The following is a 23306-nucleotide window of genomic DNA, read 5'->3' as shown; positions in this document are numbered from 1 at the left end:
CGAGCTCCCGCGTGAACTGACCTTCGCTGTGGAGCAATTCGCTTGCAGCGCGCCGAGAGATTTAATGGCCAGAGTCCCCAAAGCAGCCCGAGCCCCTCCCCCCACCTCCAGTAGTAACCACCACCCACCCACTCTCTACCCCAGTCAGCTGTTCGCTCGGCTCGGCTTTGTTTGTGTACTTGCGCAAAAGCCCCGTTAGCAGCAATCAAAGCTCTCGCATGCGAAAACTGCACGCCAATGCTGGCACTGTGGGACGGAATCGCGGCCAAAATCCCACGGTTTATCGAACTCCCCATGCCCCATTAATTGCAAACGGGGCCCACTGTTCCGAGTGCCAATAAAAGCTCGCTCACCACTCTCACTCCTACTCCTTTCGGACTCTCTTCAGTGCCAAATAAAGCTTTGTTTTTTTTAAATAACGGCTGATATTAAGAAAAATATTATAAAAACTTTAAAATGATCAGTAAAGGGTGAAATAAAGTAAAATTGTATTTTTTTTTTTTTTTTCAAAACAGTTGTCTGTATATTTCTATATTAAATATATAGATCTGACGACGCTTTAACGCGTTCATCCCGTCATTAACACAATCAACTATACGCAGGTAAGTGAGATTTAGAGCTATCTTTATGTACAGTTTAACGTTGCAAATTACTTACTAGAGTCTGAACCGATTGACACCACTAACTAGGCGGCAGGATGCCCAAGGCTCGCAAACACAACTGAGCCGCGTTCAGCTTGGCCTCCTTTTTGTTAAGGCATCCCCGTTCCGGCGTGTAACTCTGTCCATTGATCTCCACAGAGAAAAGGAACAACCGGCAATGAGGCGGACCAGTATCTTGGCGGAGCGTATACTGCGGCGGCGTCCACTTGTTCTTCGACGACAATTCGTTGAGAACACATACAGGATGCTTGTCTTGGGTTACTAAGGGCGCTACCACGGGCGCTACGGCACCCGGAGGCCCCGTTCCTCCCCCAAAATGCCCCGATGTGTTCTTATTCCTTCGCTGAGCCGCATTTGGGCGGATAGCCGGCTGTTGCCTAAGATCCTCACGCGACACCAGACCGCGCTTGTCAAGCTTTACGTCCAGGAGCAACGGTTGCAGTGATCCGGTCTTACACCTGCCCAGTCCCTCGCCCGGTTTCCAGCCCATTTTTTGCAACAGCGCCATGCCCATGCCGCCGGTCACTGGTTTTGTGGATGTCAGTTGGTCTTTGCGCACCCAAAGCTGTGGGCCGCTGTTCAGCTCATGGGCCTTCATCACCTGGGCACCTGTGCTGCCGGTGAACTGTCCGGGCAGGTGTTTGGAGTTGGCCCACGACGACATATTACGTTGCGCGTGATACATCATCTTTAGAGCTTCCGAGTCGCCAGGATTGTCCTGTTTGGGGAATTTCACGAATTAGCATCAGAGTTAGCATTAGATTATAAACCGTGGTCTTACCTGGAGACGGCGAATGGCACTGAGACGCTGTGTGATAATACTCGAGACATCCATGGAGGGCGGCGCAATTTCCGGAAAGATGGAAGGGCTGGGCGCCGGCGGTTCCTCTTTTGCCGATGGAATTGGCACTTCGGGCACAAAGGGCGCTAGAGGCACTGCAGGCAGGATATCTTTTGCATGTACAGCAGGCGGCGGGACAGGCTTGGGAGCCGCTGGAGCAGGATTTACATTTGTAACTGTACTCGGAGGTAAAGGCACACCCCCCACCGATTTGAAGGCGGGCTCCTGTTGATCCTGCTGCGGTAAAGGCTTTGCGAACACGTTCATTGGCGTTTCCTTGAACATATTGGTGGCCTGCTTCGCTGGTGGCAAAGCTGGCAGCGCCTTGACTTTATCCTTACTTTCTACCGGTACCCACACCTCGTTCATGCGGTGAGTCTGGCCGGAGGACACTGGAAACTGCATGGTGATGGCCTTGGTTTGCTCTTCGCGCAGGGATGTTGCCGGAACGATGGGTGTTGAGTTCCGTATGTGCATCACGATGGGCTCACGCTCTTTCAGCTGAAAGGGATGGTGAAAAGCCTTCGCATTGCCATTCTTGTCTACATCGGAGTCCTCATCAGAACTCAAGTCTGAAAGACCGTCGCCCTTGGAGATCTTCTTGCAGAAGTCTGTCAGATCTTGAACCGTGCGACCGCCGTAGCGCATCTTGACCAGCACCTTATCCTTGACCTCCGGCGTCATGTTGGCCACACCGGGCAGAGTACCTCGCTTGAACATGCTGATAGCATTCTTCCGCGCAATCTCCAGCAAGCGCTTCTTGTCGATTCCAAGATCTCGGGACCGGGATCGAGACCTGGTCCTTCGACGTCTTCTTGGATCCGTTTCACGTCCATGTCGCTTTATCTCCGTTTTGGGCTCCGCCCTCGTTTCTGGCTTCGCCTCTTCATTGCCGTCGTAGAAGCTGTTATGAGGCCGTTGCCGCCCGTTGGACGCTTTTTCGCGCAAGTAGGTATCCTCGTCGGAGAGCGAAACATCGGAAAGGTCACGCTCCTGCCGGGAGTTTGTTTTGCCGGCTTGATATCCTTTGGAGCGGTCCGACTCCTGGTGCCCGTTATAGAAGCTGTTGTTTGAACGGGCACGCTCCTTTTCTCTTTCCCGTTCCCGTTCGCGTTGACGCTCACGATCACGTTCCCGTTCCCGCTCCTGTTCCCTCTCAGCTCGCCGATCTCGCTCTCTTTCCTGCCTTTCCCGTTTAATGGAATGCGAATCTAGATGGCTGGTCGGCTCCACCGCGGATCGCTTTCTGTTCTCAGACTTTTCTTTCTCCTTACCTGTCGTCGCCGCGTCAGCTGTCACTGAGGAGGAAGCCGAAGGTGCCGCAGCTTTCTCCCTTGATTTATCCCGAAGCTTTTCCTTATCCTTATCCTTGTCGTCTTTGTGTTTGTGTTTGTGCTTCTTCCGTTTGTGCTTGTGCTTGCCCTCCGCATCCGAATCACTGCACTCGCCATCGGACTTTAGCGACTTCTTCTTTTTGGCCTTCTTTTCTTTCTTCTCCTTTTTGACTTTTTTCTTCTTCTTGAGCAGGTTCTTGTCGTCCAGAAGTTCCTCTGGAGGAGCAGCGTTGAATACGCCGAACAGCTCAGCCAAAATCTCATTGGACGACTTCACGGGTTCTATGGCTTTCTTATCGTCAGCGGAGGAGGAATCGTCACTACCGTCAGTCGACTCATCACCCTCGTCCTTGCTATTGCTCTGCGACGCCAGAGCCTCCGCCTTGAATTTGGCATTTAGAGCACGGAGCTTGGCCTCCACCTCGTCGTCCGGCCGTTCGCTTTTCACCTTAATTTGGGAAACTTCCCTGCATGTGAGTGGATTTGGCTCCGCTAGTTTCGGGTTATCCGCGCCTGCGGCGTTTTCTGTGTTCTCCGTCATCGCGCTTTCGCTGGAACTGGCATCCGGCGCTCGTCCTAGTGTCCATGCATGCTTACAGAACAACTCAACAGACAAATTAATCCCTTTTTGCGTTCTGTTTTGTTTTTGCAAGCCTGCAGGAACGTTTAATAATAGAGATGGCACTTTGCCTTAGGTGCTATCGATAATTTCACAATTCATAGCGATGAACCAACGAAATGAGAAATCATTCTAACTAGCCAAATAAATAATTATTAATTATTAATATTTTAAATAATTTCATATCTATAATTACATTTTCTCGAACTACTTAACAGTTAATATTTGATCACCTCATTTAAAAATGTATAAATTCGACCATGAATGTATTATGAATTATACTTTCAAAAAATTCCACAAGAAAGTAGTTTTCTTCATCGAAAGTGTGACGACTATTCTGTCAACTGAAAAGAAATCATTTCTATGTGTATTTTCATATTGCGAGTTTAACATTATTAACATCCTGTAATATGAGTAAATATATTTAAAAGAACGGGAAAAGTATATATTTTTACAAAATAAATAAATAAAATATTGCAGATAACTATTTGGTACATCTCTGGCGATAAAATCAGCATATCAACCCAGCTTGCAAGTGGACAGTCCCATCTTGAGAACCGCAGCCAACTTCACTCACGTCGCTGTCACGAATTGCAATTTTTATAAAGAAAAAAGAAATTGGTAATTTTAAAAGGCGTAGAAAGTGTCAGTGTCGTGGGCGAAACTTAATTTTTTAACTTCTCACGTAAGTAGACTGCCCTGCAGCCGAAACATTGCGTTTTCCTCCGATTGTGCTGCTAATTATTGTGTATTTTTTCGCCATTTCTTTTTTCATTGCCTGCGCCATCGTGCTGCTCTGCTCTGCTGCTTGACTTTGTGCGACTGCAACTGTGTTGGTTGGTTCTACTCTATTTTTCTTCGTCGCCCATTCGCGTGTGTCTGTGTTTGTGCGATTACATTTTTCCTCCAATTGAAACAAATTGTTTCGAACAAAACGAAATTCCCCAGGAGGCGTACGTCGCCATCTCCACTCATAATTGATTTTTAGCAGCACACGCATTTTTACCGACCAATCGCCAGTCGCCAGTTATTGAAGCTGCAATCAGCCAGACACAAGAAACGGACCGAGAATGACGTCGTTGGAGCAGAATCGTTTACAAAACTTTAAAAACAAAGGGAAGGACCAGGATGTAAGTGTGGACACGTCCCTAATTAAATGTTTGGAGCGAGAACTAATCCATTGGTGATATTTCAGGAGATGCGCCGTCGCCGTAACGAGGTAACCGTCGAGCTGCGCAAAAACAAGCGCGAGGAAACCATCCTTAAGCGCCGCAACGTGCCCAATCTGGACTCGAACACAGACGAAGACGAGCAGCTGCCCACATCCATCAACCTAAAGAAGCTCGCCCAGGCAGCGGCTGATGCCACCAAGCCGGAGCAGCAGCTGGCCGCCGTCCAGGCCGCCCGAAAACTACTCTCCTCGGACAAAAATCCACCCATCAACGATCTGATCCATAGCGACATTCTGCCCATCTTGGTGGAGTGCCTCAAGCAACACAATCACACAATGCTGCAGTTCGAGGCCGCATGGGCCCTGACCAACATTGCATCCGGCACCTCGGACCAGACCAATCAGGTGGGCAACTTAATCTAATCTTAATGTCAAATTGAGACTGACGGCTGTCTCCTTTTCTAGGTCGTTGCCGCCGGCGCTGTGCCGCTCTTCCTTCAACTTCTCAACTCGCCCGCTCCCAACGTCTGTGAACAAGCCGTGTGGGCACTGGGAAATATCATCGGCGACGGACCCTTGTTGCGAGACTTTGTCATTAAGCACGGCGTGGTGCAGCCACTGCTTTCATTCATCAAACCGGACATCCCCATCTCATTCTTGCGGAATGTGACCTGGGTGATTGTGAATTTGTGCCGCAACAAGGATCCGCCACCACCGGCTGCTACCATCCATGAGATCCTGCCCGCACTCAACGTGCTCATACATCACACCGACACGAACATTCTGGTGGACACTGTTTGGGCGATCAGCTATCTGACCGACGGCGGTAACGAGCAGATCCAGATGGTCATCGAGAGCGGAGTTGTGCCTAAGCTGATACCGCTGTTGGGCAACAACGAGGTCAAGGTTCAGACCGCCGCCCTGCGCGCCGTGGGCAACATTGTGACCGGCTCCGATGAGCAGACACAGGTGGTGCTCAACTTCGATGCGCTCTCCTACTTCCCGGCCCTGCTCTCCCACCCCAAGGAGAAGATCCGCAAGGAGGCGGTCTGGTTCCTGTCCAACATCACCGCCGGCAACCAGTCACAGGTGCAGGCCGTCATAAACGTGGGTCTGCTGCCCAAGATCATCGAAAACTTGAGCAAGGGCGAGTTCCAGACACAGAAGGAGGCGGCCTGGGCCATTAGCAATCTTACCATCAGCGGCAACAGGGAACAGGTCTTCACCTTGATCAAAGAGGGCGTCATTCCGCCTTTCTGTGATCTCCTCTCGTGCCAGGACACGCAAGTTATCAATGTAAGAACGGATTTGGTGTGGGTTCGATTGTCCCGTCTGATCTCGTCCATTTCATTTTTGCCCCACAGGTCGTTCTTGATGGCCTTAACAATATGCTCAAAGTGGCCGATTCCCATGTGGAGGCGGTGGCCAACTTCATTGAAGAGTGCGAGGGTCTGGCCAAGATTGAGCGGCTGCAGAGCCACGAAAATGTTGAAATCTACAAACTAGCCTACGAAATCATCGATCAATACTTTACGGATGAGGTAAGTGGCGTCAAAACTCACTCGCCAAGTGTGAAGTCGATGTTAACCCCCCTTTTAAATGTGCTTACAGGGTGAGCAGACCAACATGGCACCCAGCTCCGACGGCACACAATACAACTTTGATCCGAATGCCGACAAACTACCAATGAACTCATTCAACTTTTAACGATCCAATCCAATGGCAGTGGCATCAATGTGGGAGACCAAACGTGTGCAACATAACATACACTCTTTGGCGTTTAGCCGTACACAGACCGTTGTGTATGAAAATTCGACAAGCCAGCCGCAAACCAATTCACATAATAATAATAGCATTATAATTTGTCCACAACGCAGCAGCAGCAATTAGACAGCCAGACAGCCGAGTTCTTTCGAGAAGCTAGAGTACGAACTTGGAGGGGAAAACACAGCGCGGATCTGCTGCAGCCGTTTTAGCTTCTCTCAATTCTGTGTTATCAACGTTTAAAAATCCAGACACGTACCCTTTTGGTGTGTGAATGTTCAGGCAAGGACTAATCCGGCGGAAGTGACTCTGCTAAAGATCATCCAAAACACATATACACACACAGGAATGCAAAAGAAAAAAATATTTCGAAACAATGTAGAACTATTTGATTTAAATGAAATAATTTAAATATGTACGCCTTTGATTTGTAATTGAAATTACATATGTATACATTTCTAACGTGAAATTGAATGCGATAAAGTTAAGCATGAAACCATAAGCACAGGTGGATTGGTGACTTTGCGTTTCCCTGGAAGGCACTTGAGTTGTCGCCCGACTTGCTGCAAATTAGCATTTATTCGGATTTGTGCGTCACTCAAGCACGTTTCTCGTGAATGCGCAATAGCTGTCCCGTCGACTGGCTAAAAATCGCTCTCGCATGGAAACGCCGATCCAGCCAATTATTTATAAGCGATTACAACAGAGGGGGTTGGGCGTTGCCCAAGAGGCTGGACCACAAAAAAAAACAAAAATGAAGCTATACGGAAATTGTTTGAACTAGTGACTGACTCGGCATCAGTCATCCTACAAATAATTCGAGTATTTTTCAGGTGAGTACAATTCAGAACTAATGGTAAGGGGGGTGGGGTTGTAATTAGCTATCAAAACTAAAATTTTAAACTTTTACGCCTGAAAACTTAAACTTTTTAAAGAAATTATTTATAAAATAAATATAAAACAAGAATTTTAAAATTCAATAAGCAATTACATTATTTTAATATTTAAATAAATATTTATAAAAGCTCCCAGAAAGTGGCTGATGCAGCCCATTATTATACATTGTAGAAGGTTTTTGACACAATTTTCTTGTAGATAATTTTCATGTATTTATACATTTTATTCAGTGCATTTACGTTTTAATAAAAATGTTATACTCATTTTATTAACATGATTTATTTTAAATAAAAGTACAATTTTTTTTTATTAAACAATGTTATTTACATTTGTTTATACATTTAAAAGTCAAAAGCTTTTTGACTGTGTAGAGATGATACTTACATAAAAGCAAACGGTAGATGTCAGCTTTTTATTAAATTAAATTATTCAATTATTATTAAAGGTTTTTTTTTATTAATCACTAAGGCGTAGAAAACATTTCATATTTTTAATATATTGCATATAAAACTTTGCATATATAATGCATATATGCATTAACTTACTATTTGTCCATCGCTAATATCGCGTGACTGCTAAAAAAAGAGGAAATTGAGAGATATTTTTAGATATTCTGTACTTGGGAATGTAGCGCTGCATTAAATACAGACACTTCTGCTTCCGTCAACACTTAGCTGCGGAAATTGGCACACTCTCTTCAAGATCAAGGTCAAGGATGTTGCACATTTTGAACTTCGCATACGGATAAAAACCTGTTTCCCAAAAGATATGTACATGTGTGCATATATCCATGTTATTTTAAATTGTTGCATAGATAAACAACAATTTTAGCACATTTTTAGAAAGCCCGGAGAGGAATACGTACACATGTGTTTTATTAACGTGGGAGCGTAAAAACAAGTTAGCTTTTAACGCTCTCCACGATAGTGCTGCCAGCATAGCCTGGCTATTTTTGCGAGGGCAGTCAAATTTATGTTATTTAAAAAAATGCATAAATATTTTATATACGAAAATATATTTCTTTTTATAGCTTATTTTTTGTCGGTATCATAATAGAACTATCTATTTCTTATTAGTACTCCCCTCTGGAAATGTAGATTTTGCCTTGAAATTTCGCCAGCACTTCTCAGCTGTTTAGCTTTGTGGGTGTGCGCTCTCTCCAGTTCTCTCGTCACTTCCTCTCCTCTTCCGCTCTCTCGCAAAGCTCCGAGACTGTGGTTGTTTAGCGTTTCCTACTAGATTTTATTTTCTCATCGCCAGCGAACGCGTTTGGAGGTGTCTGTCTCTGCATTAATTAGCAACGCACAAACAACACATAATGTCATCCGCCGCCGTTCAGCCCCCGCCACCTGTGCCCCAGCCCCCACCACCACCACCAGCCTCCACGGCGGCGGCCTCTGCAGGAAAGGGTCTCCACTCTAAGCTGTACAATGGGATGATTGGAGCGGCCGACAAATTTGTGCCCGCCAAGCTGCGCCCATTGTGGATGCATCCAGCTGGTAGGTGCTCAAATCATGATTCCCTATTTGGAAAATTTTTTGTAACTTGTTGCTTCTTTCCTCCAAAGGTCCCAAGACGATCTTCTTTTGGGCGCCCGTCTTCAAATGGGTGAGTTGACAAGCGAAGTGAAGGGATTACATAACTTGGACAGCGCGGCGACCTTCACTGATTTTCGTTATCGCACCAACACATTCGCACGCAATAAATCCGCAGCAACGGTAGACAAATCTGTGCGCAGGTGCCATTAAATGAAATTATTTTGATTATTCCGAGCAACCTGCGCGCTTGATAACCGTCAGCTGGTTTGTGTGACTGGATTGCGATTGTTGCCTGACAATAAAAAGGTTTCCAAAAACCTGTAAAGCTTTCTGCTTTCAGCTTTAAGACTTTGCCAATTTTATCCAAGATTCTATTAAGGGATATTCTTAAAGTAATTTTGAAATTTAAGTGATTCAAAATCCAAATACGACAGAAGTCTTTGTTTTGACAAACCGTTTCTATAAATAAAAAATAGATGACAAATTTTTGCAAACCGATAAATTATATTATACGCGTAATAAACGAAAAGATTCCAAGTTTTATCAAAATACTTTTAAAAAACAACATACAGATAGCCGAATGTTAATACATATATGTAAAAAAACATATAAACACAGTGCAAACAACTAAATTCGATAGAAGCTTTAATGTTTCTTAATCGAATTTTGAATTTGTTATTCTTAGAATATTATTTTTATTATTTATGAAAAATTTTATGAAGGTTAGCAGTGTGTAACATATAAAACAAGTTTATTTTGAGTTTAAAATTAAGAAGGATATAACAAGCTCTTAGTTTTAATTAAATATAAAATATTCAGTTTGGTTAATTTATATGACTAAATAATTATTTAAACCAGAAAAATTTAGGTCAATTTACGTGCAGTTCAAACTAGAAAATAGGAATTCCTATAGAGTTAAAAATATACATTCCTTAAGCCCCTACCAAAACCATATTCATTCTAAACACATTTCTTTTCTTCCAGGGCCTCGTAGTCGCCGGCCTCAGTGATCTGGCCCGTCCGGCCGATTCGATCTCCGTGTCCGGATGTGCCGCCCTGGCCGCCACTGGCATCATCTGGTCCCGCTACTCGCTGGTGATCATACCCAAAAATTACAGCCTGTTCGCCGTAAATCTCTTCGTGGGCATCACCCAGGTGGTGCAGCTGGCCAGGGCCTACAACTACCAACAGGAGCAGGAGAAGCTGAAGAAGGAACAGGAGCCCAAGCTGGTGGCTCAGAAGTAGAGACATATCATCGAAACGAATACCGGTGCTGTCCCCCTAAATCTACATAGACTTAGAACGAAATGATGTACATAGAGATCCAACGCCGCACAACGTAAACGAAATGATTAGGAAGGAGGAGCTGTGTTCGCAGATCGGGTATTTGCGTTTTACAAACTGTTGACCATTATTATTTATGGTTTTAACCGCCTTATCGACGTGATTCGTATTACTTAAGTTTGGATACGTGGAGGCTTTTTGCATATAGTTTTATGGATACGAGCATTATTGGACATTTTGTGATTGTCAAGAAAAATAAATCGATATATTGTAAGACTGTAGACAGTAGAAAAACGTTCATATTTTTAATTGGGTTAGATTTGATTAAGTTTAGAACGAAAAACCCACTAAATTGGGGATTATTTACTTACAAAAGCTTTAAGTTTAAGCTTTTTCTAAGCTTGTTTTTAATTATAGCTGCAATAATTAGCACTAAACGGGTTCAAGGAACCTAATTAATTTGAAACAACTTTTATTTTAAGTGACTTACAATATCTTAAGGAATTTAAGGGCCTTTAAATGCTTACAAGTGTTACCTTTTTTCCAGAGAAAATGATCATATTACAAGTTTATTTATACTTTATTTATTCAAATGCCATTTGCGCTCTAATATGTTGCACAATATGTATGTTTTATCAGCTTGTGTTAATTGTATTAATTCAAGATAAAAATGGAAATACGCAGACTCATACACCGATATCTATAAACCGTATACGGCTTATAATTAATATTAATTAATTAAGATGTGCTTTTATAGTTAGTTTATGCCTGATATGGGGGGAAGTGAGAAAAGGGGCCGGCGGCCTTTTCTATTTGTTGATAATTCTAGGTGATAACAGAGCTAAGTTAATAAACCTAGTGAAACATTAACATATGTGGGGACCGCGGACTCAGTTGTCGATGGGCACTTTGCTGGAGCTGTTGGGCCCCACTTCCGCACCTGGACAAGAGGATCATTATCGCATCCCCAATCGACTGACATTCTAATCACGCTAAACAAATACTTGATTAGAGAGAGGTAGGTTTCAATCATTTTTCTCTCCCGACTGGAAAAACCACATCAGTTTCTCGTTTGAATCTGAATGGCTTGGACGTTACATTACCAGGGACCTATTGCCTAGTCCGCAATGTCTGCCACGCCTCCCTCAACGCCGCCCAAGGTCCCAGCTTCTGCCGGAAAAGGACTTCACTCGAGAGCCTATAATGGCCTGATTGGAGCCTGTGACAAATTCGTGCCCGCCAAGATGCGACCCTTGTGGATGCATCCAGCTGGTGAGTAGAGTAATCCTCATGATACCTTGGATTTTTACAAATCCCTGTGTCCTTAGGTCCCAAGACTATATTCTTCTGGGCCCCGCTGGTTAAATGGGTAAGTTGGGAATCCCCCCTGCTGTTACATAATTCTGAACCCAGCGTCCTTCGCCAATTTTTCCTATCGGCTAGCTGATAAACAAATCTGTGGGCGGAATGCTACTAATCGCGCGTATATTGTATTTTATTATTATTTGTTTATTTCTCAACAACCTGTTTAGGTTCGCGATAAATGCGCATTTGTCTCACTCTCTTGGAATACATTTTTATTCGTCCCCACGCGCGAGATTCTGATAACTAAATGAGTTTGCGGTTTTCGGTTCTATGGAATTTTTCACAACATAGCCGGGAGAGAGAGCTTTGGCAACACGCCATAAAGATTTGCAGTCAATGGGGGACGGACTTACTATGCTAGACTATACATACTATCGTCTGATCTCTCTAATCTCTGGACTTAACTTGCCCATACAGAGTCTCGTTATCGCCGGTCTCAGTGACTTGACGCGTCCTGCGGACACGATTTCACCCAACGGATGTTTGGCACTGGGGGCAACGAACCTGATTTGGACACGCTATGCCCTGGTCATCATACCGAAGAACTACAGCCTATTTGCGGTTAATCTATTCGTGAGTCTGACGCAGCTCTTCCAACTGGGCCGTGCCTATAACTACAGGTGGGAGCAGTCCAAGTTGGAGAAGAGTGCCGAGCAGAAGCCAGCTGCCATTAAGGATAGTTCGTAATAGGCCCATGTACATAAATTAATTTCTTTAGACTTCAAAAATAAAAAATATAAATTTCTAGTCTCTTCATTTAGAAACTTTGAATTTTCTAACGGACAATAATCGATTTATTGATATCGTTACACTAAATTATAGCTGATAACGATAAAGCAGCCAAACTTCCATCGCTGACTTACTTAATTTATCGATACATGCAAATAAAGAAGCGGCAATCTATTGTGATATTGTCCTGTTTAATTTAATAATATAAACAAATACAACAAGTTTCCTACGAGATGGCCCTCGTTGACTATGGCGCCAGCAGTTCCTCTTCCTCTGAAGACGAAGGCTCCTCCAACACAGCTCTCACTGAGATTCTAGGCACTCTTAAAAGGTAAAGTATTTTTTCGTTTCCCCTGTTTATTTCTACATTTAACCGCCAAAGACCTGCCCTGCCCACAGCTGCCGCCCTCTTGGGTCCCAAGAAACCCAAGCCCGAGGAGTTCGTCGATGATGTCGTTGATGATCCAGCCTTGCATGGCGGGCGCATACGGTCTTTTAAGCACGAGCGTGGAAACTGGGCCACCTACGTCTATGTGCCGGCAAGTGCGTGTGCCGAGCAGTTGGAGGAGTTCCAGGCAGAAGCCATAGCGCATTTGGACCCTGAAGTTAAGCTGCAAGCCAATGAGTCACTGCATCTCAGTCTCAGTCGAACAGTGGTGCTGCAATACCATCAGATAGACGAGTTCTCGCGATCCTTGCAAACGGCACTCAACAGCTCCACGGGGTAAGTTTGGACGTACTCCAGGAAAAGTGATTGAAATACTATGTAGGCATTTCTTGGATCTTAGCTTTACTGCCACCTTGCAAGGCCTCCGTATCTACACGAACGAAGAGCGAACAAGGACTTTCGTCTCAGCTCCATTGGATGCCGCGTTTGCGGAGAAAATGGCTGCCATCCTGCAGCCCATCGACCAAGTTATGCTCGACTACCGGCTGCAACAGTTTTACAATCCCGCCTCCTTCCATGTGAGTCTCCTTTGGTGCGTGGGCGATGAGGAGGAACTGCTTAATAGCAAGCTCAAGGAGTTGCAGGAGTTGCTTGAGGACCAGGACACGCTTTCACTTGGTGTCCATGAAGTGCACTTGAAATGCGGCAAAAAGGATTTCACTTACAAACTAAGATAGAAAATGCGTTGAAGTAAAAAGTAAGCATTAAAATTTGATTTTTTAATTCAATATCCCTTTTTTTTCCTTAGTAAGGATTATAAGGGTTTTACTCTTCATAGCTTGGATTTTGTATAAGTAAAGGCAAAGTTATCCTTTAGCTCTGGCCCTTCTTTTTGTTACCATTACCCTGCTTGGCCGCCTGAGCCTGCTCCTCTATCAAACGCTCCTCCTCCAACTCCAGAAACCGCTGACGACGGCGACCCAGAGGGGTCTTCGACCACCAGGACTCGAAGGCTTCTTCCTCCTCCCGATACACGGGATCCCGAGAGCTATAAGCTGAAAAGTTAGGCTTCCATATAACCCCTGATCACTTCTCACTCACCACAGAACATTGATAAGCTCGGCATTGGTCAGCGGCTGGGTGCGAAGCTGAAGCTTCCTCTTGCAGGTCATCACCTCCTTGAGGCAGGCGTCGATCGAGCCAATGGTGTAACCATCGGATATCTTGGCCATGGCGCTGGTATCCAGATTGGAGATGCCGCCGGAATATTCGCTGCGGGAAAAACAAGATTAATGGATTGATTCTCGGAAGGATTTACAGGAATCTCCCACTGAAGCAAGGTTTTCCACGCATGCGACATGGCCCCATAGTCCGGACGTGGAATATAGATGAACCGATTGTAGACAGACTGCAGTAGCTTCTGGTCCGCCTCCCAGGGTAGGTTGGAGGTGCCCACGAAGATGACCCGATCCTCGGGCGCAATGTTCTTGATCAACTTGGGCAGATCCTTTTTCAGGCGCTTGGGATCTGTGCGGTCCGTCTTGGGTATCTTCTTCATAAACGGCCGCTCGGCGTCGCCCATATAGATGACAGCCGGTTGGAGCAATCGGGAAACCTTCAGCACCAGATGGATAAGCATGATGAGACCCGATTTTCCAGGATACTTTCCCACAATATTAGCCGGCGTCAGGTCAAACAAGACGGCTCCCACCTCCGTGCAAATAGCGTAGAGCAGAGCTTTTTTTCCTGATCCCTTGGGACCAGCCAGCAGAATGGAACGAATCAACGGAGTGCAGTTATGGATGGCCTCAGAGCCAAGCGGTAGGATGCAGTATTCCGTAAGGATCTGGCGGACGTCGCCCGGCGACGGATTCGTGCCGTTCCGCGCAGTCAATGCCTTGTCGCCCAAGAACTGCTTGAGTCTGAGCTCAGGATACTTGCGAATGATGCCATTTGTGACCAGTTCCTCGTACAGCGACTCAGTGGTGCGGTCTGGAGTCAGATCCTTCTCCTTCTTCTTCTTGCTCTTCTTGCCTGAGCGTCGCGTCTTCTTGCTGCTCTTCTTTACCTTCTTACCGACGGCGGTCTGCAGCAGCTCAATCTCCTGGCGCATCACGTCGTCAACGGCGCGACGGAACTCTAGCTCCACCTCCTGGTACTTGTCGCTGTAGATCATGTCCTCGTAGGCCGCTTGGCATAGCACGCCCGTCTCGTCCTTGTCGCGCCAGGTGTCGTTGAAGCTGTCATTGGAGGAAAAATTATTACAGGACTCCTTAGCTCTCCTATACCCACAGATCAATCTCCGTCCTGATGTCTGGCAAGCAAACCGATGGCGCCGGCTGGAAGCTGACTTCCTCCTCCTGGTTTTCGTTGACGTTCAGGTCGCCACTGCGAGCCGGCGACTTGGACTTGTCCTTGGTTTTACGCGACTCCTTGGAGGAGCGAGCCGACGATCGGCTGTGCTCGCTCTCCGTGCCAGGTCTACTGAAGATATGCAGGGAACCGCCCTGATCCTCGGACGGAAAGTCCGGAAGCTTGCCCGTTTTCTCGTAGCAGTCCTTCACCCAGGCACGGATCTCATCGGCAATGTCCTCCTTCATGCTGGCGCCGTGTTTCGTCCTAATCTCCTCTTGCACGGCCCGTTGCCGCTGCTCGAACTGCTCCCCATAGAGGGCCTGCGCCTGGTAGCGCTTTTCGTTGTGTTGCAGCTTTTCAAGCTTCTCGGCCCGCTCCTTGACCACCGCCGGTGGCGGGGGCAGCATGCCGATCAGGATCATCTCCTCCATCTTGCGGCGACGCGTAATCCGACGAGCCGTATGGCCGCGCCACATCTTCTGGATCTTCATGGCGGCCAAGAGACCGGAGTCACTGCGCTCCTTCTCACTGCGCTCTTCCGATTTGCCCTTCTCCTTGAGAATGCGTATCTCCTTCATGAAGTGGGCACGCAACCTACCCTGACGTGCTCTCTCATGCATCTGGAGCATCCGAATGGCCTCGATCTCGGTGGTGACGGTCTCCTCCAGCTCATGTTCCTCCAGCCAGCCCAGCTTCAAGAGAATTTCCTGCATGGTTCGCTTCCGAAACTCCAATTCCTGCTGTCGCTCGCGGAGAAAGTAGCGGGGAATCCGCAGCTCCGTCTCCATGGGCGTGAGGCGCAGACGCTCCACCACATCGTCATTGTAGCTAAACTCCATCAGATCAATGTTGACGAGGTCGTGCTTTAGCTCAACCACTCGGCCGAGACAGGCGTCCAGCAGTTTCCGGACCAACTGCCGTTTCTGCGGCTGTATCATCTGTGGAAAATATGAAATCCTGAACCTGTTAAGCCACTGCCTTTCGAGTAAGTGTACCCACATTGTCGTAGACATCCTCGAGGCGATTGCTCAGACAGATATAACGTAGATAGAATTCGTACAAGCTGGACTGCAACAGAGCCTTGGCATCGGCATCGGCGGCAACAGAACCCACTGCGGCATTCATGGTGGCCACCGTTGTCTCCACATCCTGGTGCTGCCTCTCATAGTCGATGGTGGACAGCAGCTCACACTCATGCTGGGCCTGGTGCCAGATATCGTTGAAATATGTGCTGGACATGGTTATTCTTCAATCTTTAAGGGCCTCTAACTGATTTGTTTGAAGATAAATCATTGCCAAGCTTGCAGAGTTGCCAAGGCCATGTTTTCTTTAAAGGGGTGGAAATGAAGACTAAACCATTTTTGTTTACATTTATATTGGTATATATTTCGCGTTTAGCCGTTGCCATGAGATCCTTTCCAGGACAACGCAAATAAATACATTTACACATATATATTACATGGAATACTTGAAAAAGGCAGTAGTCCAATGGATTACAATGGTTATATTACATGGAATAATCTAAAGATAGATACGCTTTCTCCCGTTTTACGAGTCCCTGGTAAATTATAGGGTAATATTTGTTATAAGCAGAGCTGGAAAATAACAGTTTATCGTTTCTGAACCAAAATAAGTCTCCCTTTCGAAGAACCTCTTGACGAAAAAGCCAATGATAAAAACACTTCAATATAAGTAACTCCAGTACTACTTATCTTAAAGATTACACAGGTAGACAGCTTTTCGGAACCAAGAAGAATGTTTCCAACTCAAATTCGGTTTCCAATAAGTCAGGTTGTCAAAATATTTTAACTTAAAAGTGCAGAAAATATGGGATATCAACGATATAAACTCAAAAGACGATAGCTCGAAGATCCAGAAAGATTTTTCTAAATGTTAAAAACAGATTTTGAAGTGAATATGATAACGATCGTTGTAAAAAAAACCCATTGGAAAAATGGTGTGCACCAGCTCTGGTTATAGGCAAAGATTTTACATAGCTAACATTACATTAGCTAACCGGGAAACTGAATTTTGATCAATATCTCATTGAAACTGTATACTTAATACATCGATTAGTAAATGGATTATGCACATAATGGGTAAATTAATAAATAGATAACAATACAATTGTCGCTAGTCACTTTGCGCCTTAGATATTATCAGTGGAACAATACTTGATCATGGATTTGGTATGCTTAAATTGGATGCCATTCGTAGCGGCCAAAACCTCGCCGATAAAGGTCTGAGAATTATGGATAGTGGTGCCGCCTAGGATGACCCTATAGCCGGCATTGTTCAGTTGATGTACGGCTAAGGCCTCCTCGTAGGTGGCGCCGCCAATGATGAAGACCACCACCTCCTGCGGTGGTCTTCGGAATGGCACGAGCTCGGAATTGATGGCCGGATAGAGGGGATCCAGTTCGCGACCCTTGAAAACATCCTCGAGGGATTCCTTCAGCAGCGGAGTGTGCTGGGTGAAGACATTCTCCACGCCCTTGAGGCCCTTGATCAGGTTGCGCGTCAGCTTTACGGCGTCTGTAATCCGCACCATGTTGAAGAGATCCCCCTGCCTGACATGAGTACCAGCATACTCGATCAGAGCGGGCACCACTGCAGCTCTTCCTCCACGCGTCTTGATTATTTGCAGCAGTCCAGATGTGTCGCAGTTGGCATGCCGTTCGTACCTCAGCGCATAGAGAGCCACCAGCTTGAGGGCATCCTCCACAGAGACCCTCTCGTCTGCGATTAGCTTCTTTATTCGCTGCAGCTGGGCCGAGTGCTCCGCTTTGCAGGCCATCTCCTGCTCCAGCTCGGAAACCTCGAACAAATTGCGCTTATTGCTAAGCGCGGAAAGTTCTCCGATGACGCACAGATGCTTCTGCACCGTTCCAGACATTTTCTTAAACTGCGGATACGACTCGATGAAGTTCTTCATGTCCGCTATGCTCTCCACCTTCTTGTGGTCGTTTGCCTTGCGCTGGAACTCCTCCATCAGTTGCTTGATGGTGGAGCCGATCTCACCGTAGTTGGCGTACATGTTGTTCCCATAGAAATCATCCTGGTCTCCGGATAAAACCAGCTCCTTAAAGTCCTTGGGCACGTTGGGTCGATTGGAGAGGTCCACGCGGTTGTTATTGATCTGCAGCAACTCATGAACCATCGCTTGATAGGTCCACTGATGCAAAAGAGGCGTCACGGGGTCGTCCCTTCGATCTAGTATAAGTAGCAATGGAGGGGCCGAGCCATCGATATTTGAACGAAAGTCGAACAAGCTTGATTCCTTGGTGATCTGCTCGTAGATCAGCTTGGCCAGCAGCTGGGCGGCTTGGGAGCCGGCCCGGTACCGGATCACGGGGTTCAGCTTAAGGGAAAGTAGCACCGCAGTGATGCCTTGCATGCTGTGGGTCAGGGCATCCGGCAGCCAGTTAAGGTTAGCCATGCAATTCGGTATGTTGAGGGAGAACAGATTGGGGTTGACGCACAGGTAGTCCGCATACAGTTCCTTCACCTCCCGCACCGACTCGGACTCGTCGCACTCCGCCAAGTATTTGATGTCCGTTCGGGGTATTATGTTGCTAAAATCTTTAAGATGGTTTAGAATTAAATATCTCACATATCTCCGCTGTACTCACATATGTAGTAGGCACTGTATTTGGGATTCCGAAGTTCGTTGGCCAGCAACTGGATGTTTTGCTTGGTGGGCCGGATGAAGACGATGCACTTTAGGTACTTTAGCCGCTCGTTGGACCTTCCGGAATCCAGTCGCTCGAACAGGTACACCTCCCTTTGCAGCATGTCCGACTGGCTAAAGGCCATCGAAATAATACTCGTCTGAAAATGATGTGTAGGTTTATCAATATGGAAAGGTTTGGCTCGATCCGGGTTCTGGTTCTCACCGTCTCCTTGTCAAGCAGGATGATTTTCATGCCCGGCCCCGATTCGGTGCACATCTTATCGATGTACAGCTTTATACCACTTATTAGGTTCATTTTTGCCAGCTAATTTACAGCGAAAACCCAAAGAATTTAATTTTTTCGCAAACAGATGTGTTAGAGGTGGCCAGTTGTCGATGGTAATAACAGCGATAGGCCGATAGGTCTTTAACAGCTATTCAGACATTTCCAGCGTATTTTTGTAGTCAACATTTCATAGAATAGGCAGATTTTCGAGATACCTATCTTTTTATTGATTAATTCATTTATATTTCCACATTGTTTTTATTTATTATTAAATAAATCAACGTTCACCACTGGCCAACAATCGACACGGCGCCGATATATCGATTCTAGAGTTATCAGTCATCAAAAAGCACAAGCTCCCAGCAGTCGGCAAGAAAGCTGACATATATTTTTGGATTTAAATTTTTATGGCTACCATGCAAGTGCACTGTTGAAAACCAGCAAGATACAAAAGTCTAGACGAGAGCCAATTCGAAGATGGAGATGACACTGGGGGCCACGCTGCATGTGTACAAAGGGGAATGGGGGCTGCCGTCCATTGATTTTGAATGTTTACGTGCTTTGGTAAGTTCCGTTGCATCACACAGCCGCAGCACGCCGTATTATCGCTATCACTGAACGCCTTCCTTTGCCCCGGTAACAGTGCCTCCTGCGATTCACCCGTTGTCCGATGGACGTGCAGACGAGCTCCAATCCGTTGCGCTCCGGGGCCGGAAAGCTTCCTTACTTGCAGATTGGCAACCAGAAGTACCCGGGCTACAGGCAAATAAAGCGCGTGCTGGATCTCGAGGTAAGTGGCGAAAACAATGCCGGGTGAACAAACTGCGCGGTCTATTTATGTATTTTTTTTGTATGTGTATATATATACCGGCTCGCTTCGTTCAATCACTCCTCCAGGGTTACCCGATTGATGCGCATTTAAGCACCAAACAAAAGCATTTGTCCAGCGCCTACGCCAACTGGGTGTTCACCAATCTGCATGCCTACTACCACTACTTCCTGTACGGCGAGCCTCACAATTTCGACTCGACCACGCGCGGCCTGTACGCCAAAAGAACACCATTCCCCTTCAACTTTTACTACCCGTCATCCTACCAGCGCGAAGCCTGCGACGTGGTCCAGGTTATGGCAGGCTTTGATGTCAACGACAAGATGGACAAGCACGAAGGAGACTATGTAAGTACATTTAATCAATTTCATTTGAAGTTTCCAAAATTAATTGCATCAGACTTAAGCAACTTAATTTGAAGAGTTTATTTCATCACTATAACCGAGCAAAGACCATCCTTATCTGGCTTCGTATTCCAAACCTCTTTCCTTGATAATGAACCTTCACTGTCATTATAATCTTGCTTTGTGATCCTTATTTTCCAGCTCGTTGTCAATGCCAAGAAGTGCGTTAATCTGCTCTCCCGTAAGCTTGGTCGCAAAGTCTGGTTCTTCGGCGACACTTACAGCGAGTTCGATGCCATTGTATATAGCTACCTAGCCATAATCTTCAAGATCACACTGCCCAACAATCCACTCCAGAACCACATAAAGGGCTGCCAAAACCTCGTCAACTTCATTAATCGCATCACCAAGGATATATTCCGAGACGAAGGCTACAGCTCCACGAAGCTCACAAAAACTCCGAGTGGAGCGGGCGAGAGTCTGACGCAGTCGGAGCACAAGTTCCTTGAGTCGGAGTTCAACACCAAAGTCATTGCCGGCGTTGGGGCAGTGCTGGCCATGGGAGCATTCGCCGCATGGCGTGGAATTTACAACCAGGTGGGTAACGATAGACTGGATTTGATAGACTTAAACCCATAACTGCCTGGAGCTTATTCGTTAGCTTTGGTTCAAGGTCTTCATTTGGCTCCAGACAGTCTGGTAGCCTTGCAAAGGTGCCGCAAAAAATTCTCAGTTAATTGCAAAATCCGATTGCTTCATCCCTTCCAGCTAACAGCACGCTCCTCGACGGACTACGATGGCATAGACTATGATGACGATGATCTGGAGGAAGGCCTCGATTAACCATCTCTCTGTTTATCTCTATGTAGTATATATATATATTTTAAAATACAAATGTGGGGAAGAAGCACAAAGAAGGCGTGAACATTAGATAGTGTCGAATTATGCGGAAAATAATCTTGTGACAATTCACCAAACTATCTTATCTGGCAGTGAAAATACTTTTTATTATTTATGGCAATTATTCTTGGCTTTCTCTTGTATATAAGAAGATTGTCTCAAGCTTTCGAGAGAATATTCACAAGATTAATTTCCCGTGAAACTGATATATCCCAGTGAAATCGGCCCAGTCATACATATTCGATATATGTATGTACTATGATTCGAATTCGTTTTTAAACCGTCTTGTGTAAAATAGCATTTTGAAACCATCTGAGCGTAATAAAGGAAGAGAAAGAGTATCAAAAACCTGTATCTGTGTATCTCAAATAAAGTAAATCAGTGTCCTTCGGCTTGGAGTTGGATTTGGTTTATTACACACTAGACTTACAAGTAGATTTCGAATAGTAGGGAGTCAATACGATAAATAGAGATGTTACGAGTCTACAATGGAATCGGAAGATGTATGCTTGAGGGAGAAGCCTGGCACTCATGTCTTGAGTGCATCCTGCAGCTTTCGCCGCGCCACACCGACACGATCCTCCTGCTTCCGTATGTCGTCCTCGGAGATGATCACCGCATGCATGAGCGGCTGTTCGGGATTCATGAATGCCATCGCATTTTTGGTCAGATCAGCCTTTGTCGAACTCTGGCCGTGCACGCCGGCATTGAGCATGTGCAGAGCGGTGGCCACCGATTGGAGGACGGTCTGTTCATTGACATTGGGACCAACAGTGCGTATGGTCTTGGGCAGTGAGATGTCATCGAGCTCCTCGCCATTGTCGTGGCAGGCGCGCAGTCGCTCCAGTCGCTTCTCCCAAAACAACTGTTTGGGCTTCTCCTGAGTGCCATGCTTGGCGTCCGGTTTCACCTTTCCGGGATCCTGGCTGTGGTTTCGAATCGCCGTCACCGGTTGCTTGAATATCGAGGCAGTCTGTCGGATGGGTGGCACCAGGGAGACATCTGTGCGCAGGGCTCGGCTGTAAGGGATCGGAAAAGGAATTCAATTAGCAGGGAGCTGGACAAAATACGTGGTACACCAAACAGCACACAAAACAAAACTTAAAGTGGACACATGCAGATGGACCAATAACAGAAAATTTCAGGTGGCACAGAGCTACAGCGATTTGATTGCCAATTGTGTTTCGTTTTTCGGATTTTGATTTGGTTTCGATTTGGATTTCGATTTGCTGCTGCTCCAGCTGTAGACTTTGCGGTCTGGGTTGAAGGCTACGAAAATAAGACGGGACACGCTGGCATGCAAGAGCCAAGTGCTCCTCCACTTGGCTCTACCTGAGTTCAATCTGCTGCTGCTGGCGGTTGGTTGCCGTGGGCGAGGACGAGGAGGAGACGGCTGCTGCTGCGGCCGCCGCTGCTGCTATTGGAGCTGATCCCGAGCCAGATCCCCCACTGCCCGCCTGGCTGCCCAGCTGCGAACGGGCCAACTTGCGCTTGAGGGTATTGGCCGCCGATCCGTGGCCACCGCTGCCACCGCCGCCCGTCAAAGGCAACGGCATGGCGCTGCAGCGGTACAGCGAAATGGAGGGCGACGGCAGCGCCCGCTGGTGATGTTGCTGCTGCTGCTGCTGCATCTTGCCGGACTGGAAATCAAAGCTGGCGAGGTCAAAGGACTCGCCGCCCAATTGGCGCGCCAACTGCGGCTTGCTCTCGACCCGTTTTCCTGTGGGACTGTGGCGGAACATGAACACGGCGGTGGAGGTGGGTTAGGTGGACCGTGTGGGTGTGTGTGTGTGTGTATACATGTGCGTGTGATGTGGGGTCGAGTGGTGTGTTGTTGTGTGGTGTTTATGCGGATGTAATAACAAAAAGGTAGTGAAAGTGAGTAAACATATATCCGATTGGACGGCGTGCAGTGTTCCGTGATTGGGTGCATCCCATCCCCCAGTCCCCAGCCTGCTTGCTGCTCCTCAGCGTCTTTACCTGTAGTAGAAAACATCCACCTTGTTATTGTTGTTGCTGGCGGTGGTGGTGTTGGTAGCGCTGGCGTTGCTATTGGAGCTGCTGCCGGACTTGCGGACCTCTTCACGCTGCCATCCTTTCGGCAGGGCACTGCAGTCGACGCGTTTGCGCTCGATTGTGACGCTCGGGTTCTGCATGCTCGCCGAAGTAAATAATTAACAAAATTGGAGAATGCAGAGCGTCTGGCTAGTAGCAGTGTGACCGTATCTCGGTGTGCGAATTATGCCACGCTCTTAGGCTGACTCTCCTGATACCTTTTTTGCCGAAACTATCAAAAGGTACAATAAATTAGTTTAATTTCCGTAAGT

General features: G+C 46.5%; 9 protein-coding genes across 13 annotated transcripts; 5 read left to right on the top strand and 4 right to left on the bottom strand.

Moving 5' to 3' along the window:
- Positions 1 to 464: 464 nt before the first annotated feature.
- Positions 465 to 3544, bottom strand: Son (Son RNA binding protein). Its single transcript, XM_017164809.3, has 2 exons — positions 1444 to 3544; positions 465 to 1380 (listed from the first exon to the last, which is right to left on the bottom strand). Exons 1-2 carry the CDS (start codon positions 3376 to 3378, stop codon positions 682 to 684), a joined length of 2634 nt encoding a protein of 877 aa, XP_017020298.1. The 5' UTR covers positions 3379 to 3544; the 3' UTR covers positions 465 to 681.
- Positions 3545 to 3767: 223 nt separating this feature from the next.
- Kap-alpha3 (karyopherin alpha3) lies at positions 3768 to 6893 on the top strand. 3 transcript variants are annotated; one of them, XM_017164720.3, is made up of 7 exons: positions 3768 to 3870; positions 3937 to 4141; positions 4448 to 4586; positions 4652 to 5032; positions 5093 to 5923; positions 5992 to 6168; positions 6239 to 6893. In XM_017164720.3, the coding sequence occupies exons 3-7, from the start codon at positions 4527 to 4529 to the stop codon at positions 6332 to 6334; spliced, it is 1545 nt and encodes a 514-aa protein (XP_017020209.1). In that variant the 5' UTR covers positions 3768 to 3870; positions 3937 to 4141; positions 4448 to 4526; the 3' UTR covers positions 6335 to 6893. The 3 variants fall into 3 exon arrangements, with proteins under 3 accessions (XP_017020209.1, XP_070143632.1, XP_017020208.1); XM_070287531.1 differs by having other exon boundaries at positions 4405 to 4586; XM_017164719.3 differs by lacking the exon at positions 3768 to 3870 and having other exon boundaries at positions 3935 to 4141; positions 4405 to 4586.
- Positions 6894 to 7089: 196 nt separating this feature from the next.
- LOC108073207 (mitochondrial pyruvate carrier 2) lies at positions 7090 to 10404 on the top strand. Its single transcript, XM_017164727.2, has 4 exons — positions 7090 to 7224; positions 8549 to 8787; positions 8856 to 8896; positions 9811 to 10404. The coding sequence occupies exons 2-4, from the start codon at positions 8607 to 8609 to the stop codon at positions 10069 to 10071; spliced, it is 483 nt and encodes a 160-aa protein (XP_017020216.1). The 5' UTR covers positions 7090 to 7224; positions 8549 to 8606; the 3' UTR covers positions 10072 to 10404.
- Positions 10405 to 10992: 588 nt separating this feature from the next.
- On the top strand, positions 10993 to 12231 carry LOC108073208 (mitochondrial pyruvate carrier 2). The gene is made up of 4 exons (XM_017164728.2): positions 10993 to 11128; positions 11217 to 11382; positions 11439 to 11479; positions 11893 to 12231. The coding sequence occupies exons 2-4, from the start codon at positions 11238 to 11240 to the stop codon at positions 12160 to 12162; spliced, it is 456 nt and encodes a 151-aa protein (XP_017020217.1). The 5' UTR covers positions 10993 to 11128; positions 11217 to 11237; the 3' UTR covers positions 12163 to 12231.
- A 151-nt stretch (positions 12232 to 12382) lies between these two features.
- On the top strand, positions 12383 to 13602 carry LOC108073206 (U6 snRNA phosphodiesterase 1). The gene is made up of 4 exons (XM_070287533.1): positions 12383 to 12535; positions 12587 to 12928; positions 12993 to 13349; positions 13470 to 13602. The coding sequence occupies exons 1-3, from the start codon at positions 12438 to 12440 to the stop codon at positions 13327 to 13329; spliced, it is 777 nt and encodes a 258-aa protein (XP_070143634.1). The 5' UTR covers positions 12383 to 12437; the 3' UTR covers positions 13330 to 13349; positions 13470 to 13602.
- LOC108073163 (dynein regulatory complex protein 11) lies at positions 13439 to 16186 on the bottom strand. The gene is made up of 5 exons (XM_017164670.3): positions 15947 to 16186; positions 14885 to 15885; positions 13924 to 14832; positions 13694 to 13864; positions 13439 to 13640 (listed from the first exon to the last, which is right to left on the bottom strand). The coding sequence occupies exons 1-5, from the start codon at positions 16184 to 16186 to the stop codon at positions 13466 to 13468; spliced, it is 2496 nt and encodes an 831-aa protein (XP_017020159.1). The 3' UTR covers positions 13439 to 13465.
- A 119-nt stretch (positions 16187 to 16305) lies between these two features.
- On the bottom strand, positions 16306 to 19144 carry Vps45 (vacuolar protein sorting 45). Its single transcript, XM_017164718.3, has 3 exons — positions 18844 to 19144; positions 18580 to 18778; positions 16306 to 18529 (listed from the first exon to the last, which is right to left on the bottom strand). The coding sequence occupies exons 1-3, from the start codon at positions 18934 to 18936 to the stop codon at positions 17097 to 17099; spliced, it is 1725 nt and encodes a 574-aa protein (XP_017020207.1). The 5' UTR covers positions 18937 to 19144; the 3' UTR covers positions 16306 to 17096.
- A 100-nt stretch (positions 19145 to 19244) lies between these two features.
- Positions 19245 to 21377, top strand: LOC108073205 (metaxin-1 homolog). Of its 2 annotated transcripts, none has more exons than XM_017164723.3 (5): positions 19245 to 19470; positions 19550 to 19696; positions 19804 to 20082; positions 20281 to 20676; positions 20848 to 21377. In XM_017164723.3, the coding sequence occupies exons 1-5, from the start codon at positions 19384 to 19386 to the stop codon at positions 20920 to 20922; spliced, it is 984 nt and encodes a 327-aa protein (XP_017020212.1). In that variant the 5' UTR covers positions 19245 to 19383; the 3' UTR covers positions 20923 to 21377. The 2 variants fall into 2 exon arrangements, with proteins under 2 accessions (XP_017020212.1, XP_017020213.1); XM_017164724.3 differs by having other exon boundaries at positions 20741 to 21377.
- Positions 21367 to 23237, bottom strand: MBD-like (methyl-CpG-binding domain protein 2). 2 transcript variants are annotated; one of them, XM_017164721.3, is made up of 3 exons: positions 22960 to 23237; positions 22312 to 22707; positions 21367 to 21998 (listed from the first exon to the last, which is right to left on the bottom strand). In XM_017164721.3, exons 1-3 carry the CDS (start codon positions 23133 to 23135, stop codon positions 21509 to 21511), a joined length of 1062 nt encoding a protein of 353 aa, XP_017020210.1. In that variant the 5' UTR covers positions 23136 to 23237; the 3' UTR covers positions 21367 to 21508. The 2 variants fall into 2 exon arrangements, with proteins under 2 accessions (XP_017020210.1, XP_017020211.1); XM_017164722.2 differs by lacking the exon at positions 22312 to 22707 and having other exon boundaries at positions 22960 to 23229.
- Positions 23238 to 23306: the final 69 nt, after the last annotated feature.

This window comes from Drosophila kikkawai, chromosome 3R (assembly GCF_030179895.1).
Source record: "Drosophila kikkawai strain 14028-0561.14 chromosome 3R, DkikHiC1v2, whole genome shotgun sequence".
Taxonomy (NCBI): Eukaryota; Metazoa; Arthropoda; class Insecta; order Diptera; family Drosophilidae; genus Drosophila; species Drosophila kikkawai.
This window is presented reverse-complemented; position numbering and strand designations above follow the sequence as displayed.

Bases quoted from the DNA above. Each gene is read 5' to 3' on its own strand.
- Son (XM_017164809.3), bottom strand. From the start codon at position 3,378: ATGACGGAGAACACAGAAAACGCCGCAGGCGCGGATAACCCGAAACTA. The intron at 1,381-1,443 runs GTAAGACCACGG...TTCCCCAAACAG, and splicing joins GTGCCATTCGCCGTCTCCAG to GACAATCCTGGCGACTCGGA.
- Kap-alpha3 (XM_017164720.3), top strand. From the start codon at position 4,527: ATGACGTCGTTGGAGCAGAATCGTTTACAAAACTTTAAAAACAAAGGG. The intron at 4,587-4,651 runs GTAAGTGTGGAC...GTGATATTTCAG, and splicing joins ACAAAGGGAAGGACCAGGAT to GAGATGCGCCGTCGCCGTAA. The intron at 5,033-5,092 runs GTGGGCAACTTA...CTCCTTTTCTAG, and splicing joins CCTCGGACCAGACCAATCAG to GTCGTTGCCGCCGGCGCTGT.
- LOC108073207 (XM_017164727.2), top strand. From the start codon at position 8,607: ATGTCATCCGCCGCCGTTCAGCCCCCGCCACCTGTGCCCCAGCCCCCA. The intron at 8,788-8,855 runs GTAGGTGCTCAA...TTTCCTCCAAAG, and splicing joins ATTGTGGATGCATCCAGCTG to GTCCCAAGACGATCTTCTTT. The intron at 8,897-9,810 runs GTGAGTTGACAA...CTTTTCTTCCAG, and splicing joins GGGCGCCCGTCTTCAAATGG to GGCCTCGTAGTCGCCGGCCT.
- LOC108073208 (XM_017164728.2), top strand. From the start codon at position 11,238: ATGTCTGCCACGCCTCCCTCAACGCCGCCCAAGGTCCCAGCTTCTGCC. The intron at 11,383-11,438 runs GTGAGTAGAGTA...CTGTGTCCTTAG, and splicing joins CTTGTGGATGCATCCAGCTG to GTCCCAAGACTATATTCTTC. The intron at 11,480-11,892 runs GTAAGTTGGGAA...TTGCCCATACAG, and splicing joins GGGCCCCGCTGGTTAAATGG to AGTCTCGTTATCGCCGGTCT.
- LOC108073206 (XM_070287533.1), top strand. From the start codon at position 12,438: ATGGCCCTCGTTGACTATGGCGCCAGCAGTTCCTCTTCCTCTGAAGAC. The intron at 12,536-12,586 runs GTAAAGTATTTT...TAACCGCCAAAG, and splicing joins ATTCTAGGCACTCTTAAAAG to ACCTGCCCTGCCCACAGCTG. The intron at 12,929-12,992 runs GTAAGTTTGGAC...CTTGGATCTTAG, and splicing joins GCACTCAACAGCTCCACGGG to CTTTACTGCCACCTTGCAAG.
- LOC108073163 (XM_017164670.3), bottom strand. From the start codon at position 16,186: ATGTCCAGCACATATTTCAACGATATCTGGCACCAGGCCCAGCATGAG. The intron at 15,886-15,946 runs GTGGGTACACTT...TATTTTCCACAG, and splicing joins TCGAGGATGTCTACGACAAT to ATGATACAGCCGCAGAAACG. The intron at 14,833-14,884 runs GTGGGTATAGGA...CTCCAATGACAG, and splicing joins ATCAGGACGGAGATTGATCT to CTTCAACGACACCTGGCGCG.
- Vps45 (XM_017164718.3), bottom strand. From the start codon at position 18,936: ATGAACCTAATAAGTGGTATAAAGCTGTACATCGATAAGATGTGCACC. The intron at 18,779-18,843 runs GTGAGAACCAGA...CATCATTTTCAG, and splicing joins TCCTGCTTGACAAGGAGACG to ACGAGTATTATTTCGATGGC. The intron at 18,530-18,579 runs GTGAGTACAGCG...ACCATCTTAAAG, and splicing joins ATACAGTGCCTACTACATAT to ATTTTAGCAACATAATACCC.
- LOC108073205 (XM_017164723.3), top strand. From the start codon at position 19,384: ATGGAGATGACACTGGGGGCCACGCTGCATGTGTACAAAGGGGAATGG. The intron at 19,471-19,549 runs GTAAGTTCCGTT...CCCCGGTAACAG, and splicing joins TTGAATGTTTACGTGCTTTG to TGCCTCCTGCGATTCACCCG. The intron at 19,697-19,803 runs GTAAGTGGCGAA...TCACTCCTCCAG, and splicing joins AGCGCGTGCTGGATCTCGAG to GGTTACCCGATTGATGCGCA.
- MBD-like (XM_017164721.3), bottom strand. From the start codon at position 23,135: ATGCAGAACCCGAGCGTCACAATCGAGCGCAAACGCGTCGACTGCAGT. The intron at 22,708-22,959 runs GTAAAGACGCTG...GTTCCGCCACAG, and splicing joins GTGGATGTTTTCTACTACAG to TCCCACAGGAAAACGGGTCG. The intron at 21,999-22,311 runs GTAGAGCCAAGT...GATCCCTTACAG, and splicing joins CAGCAGCAGATTGAACTCAG to CCGAGCCCTGCGCACAGATG.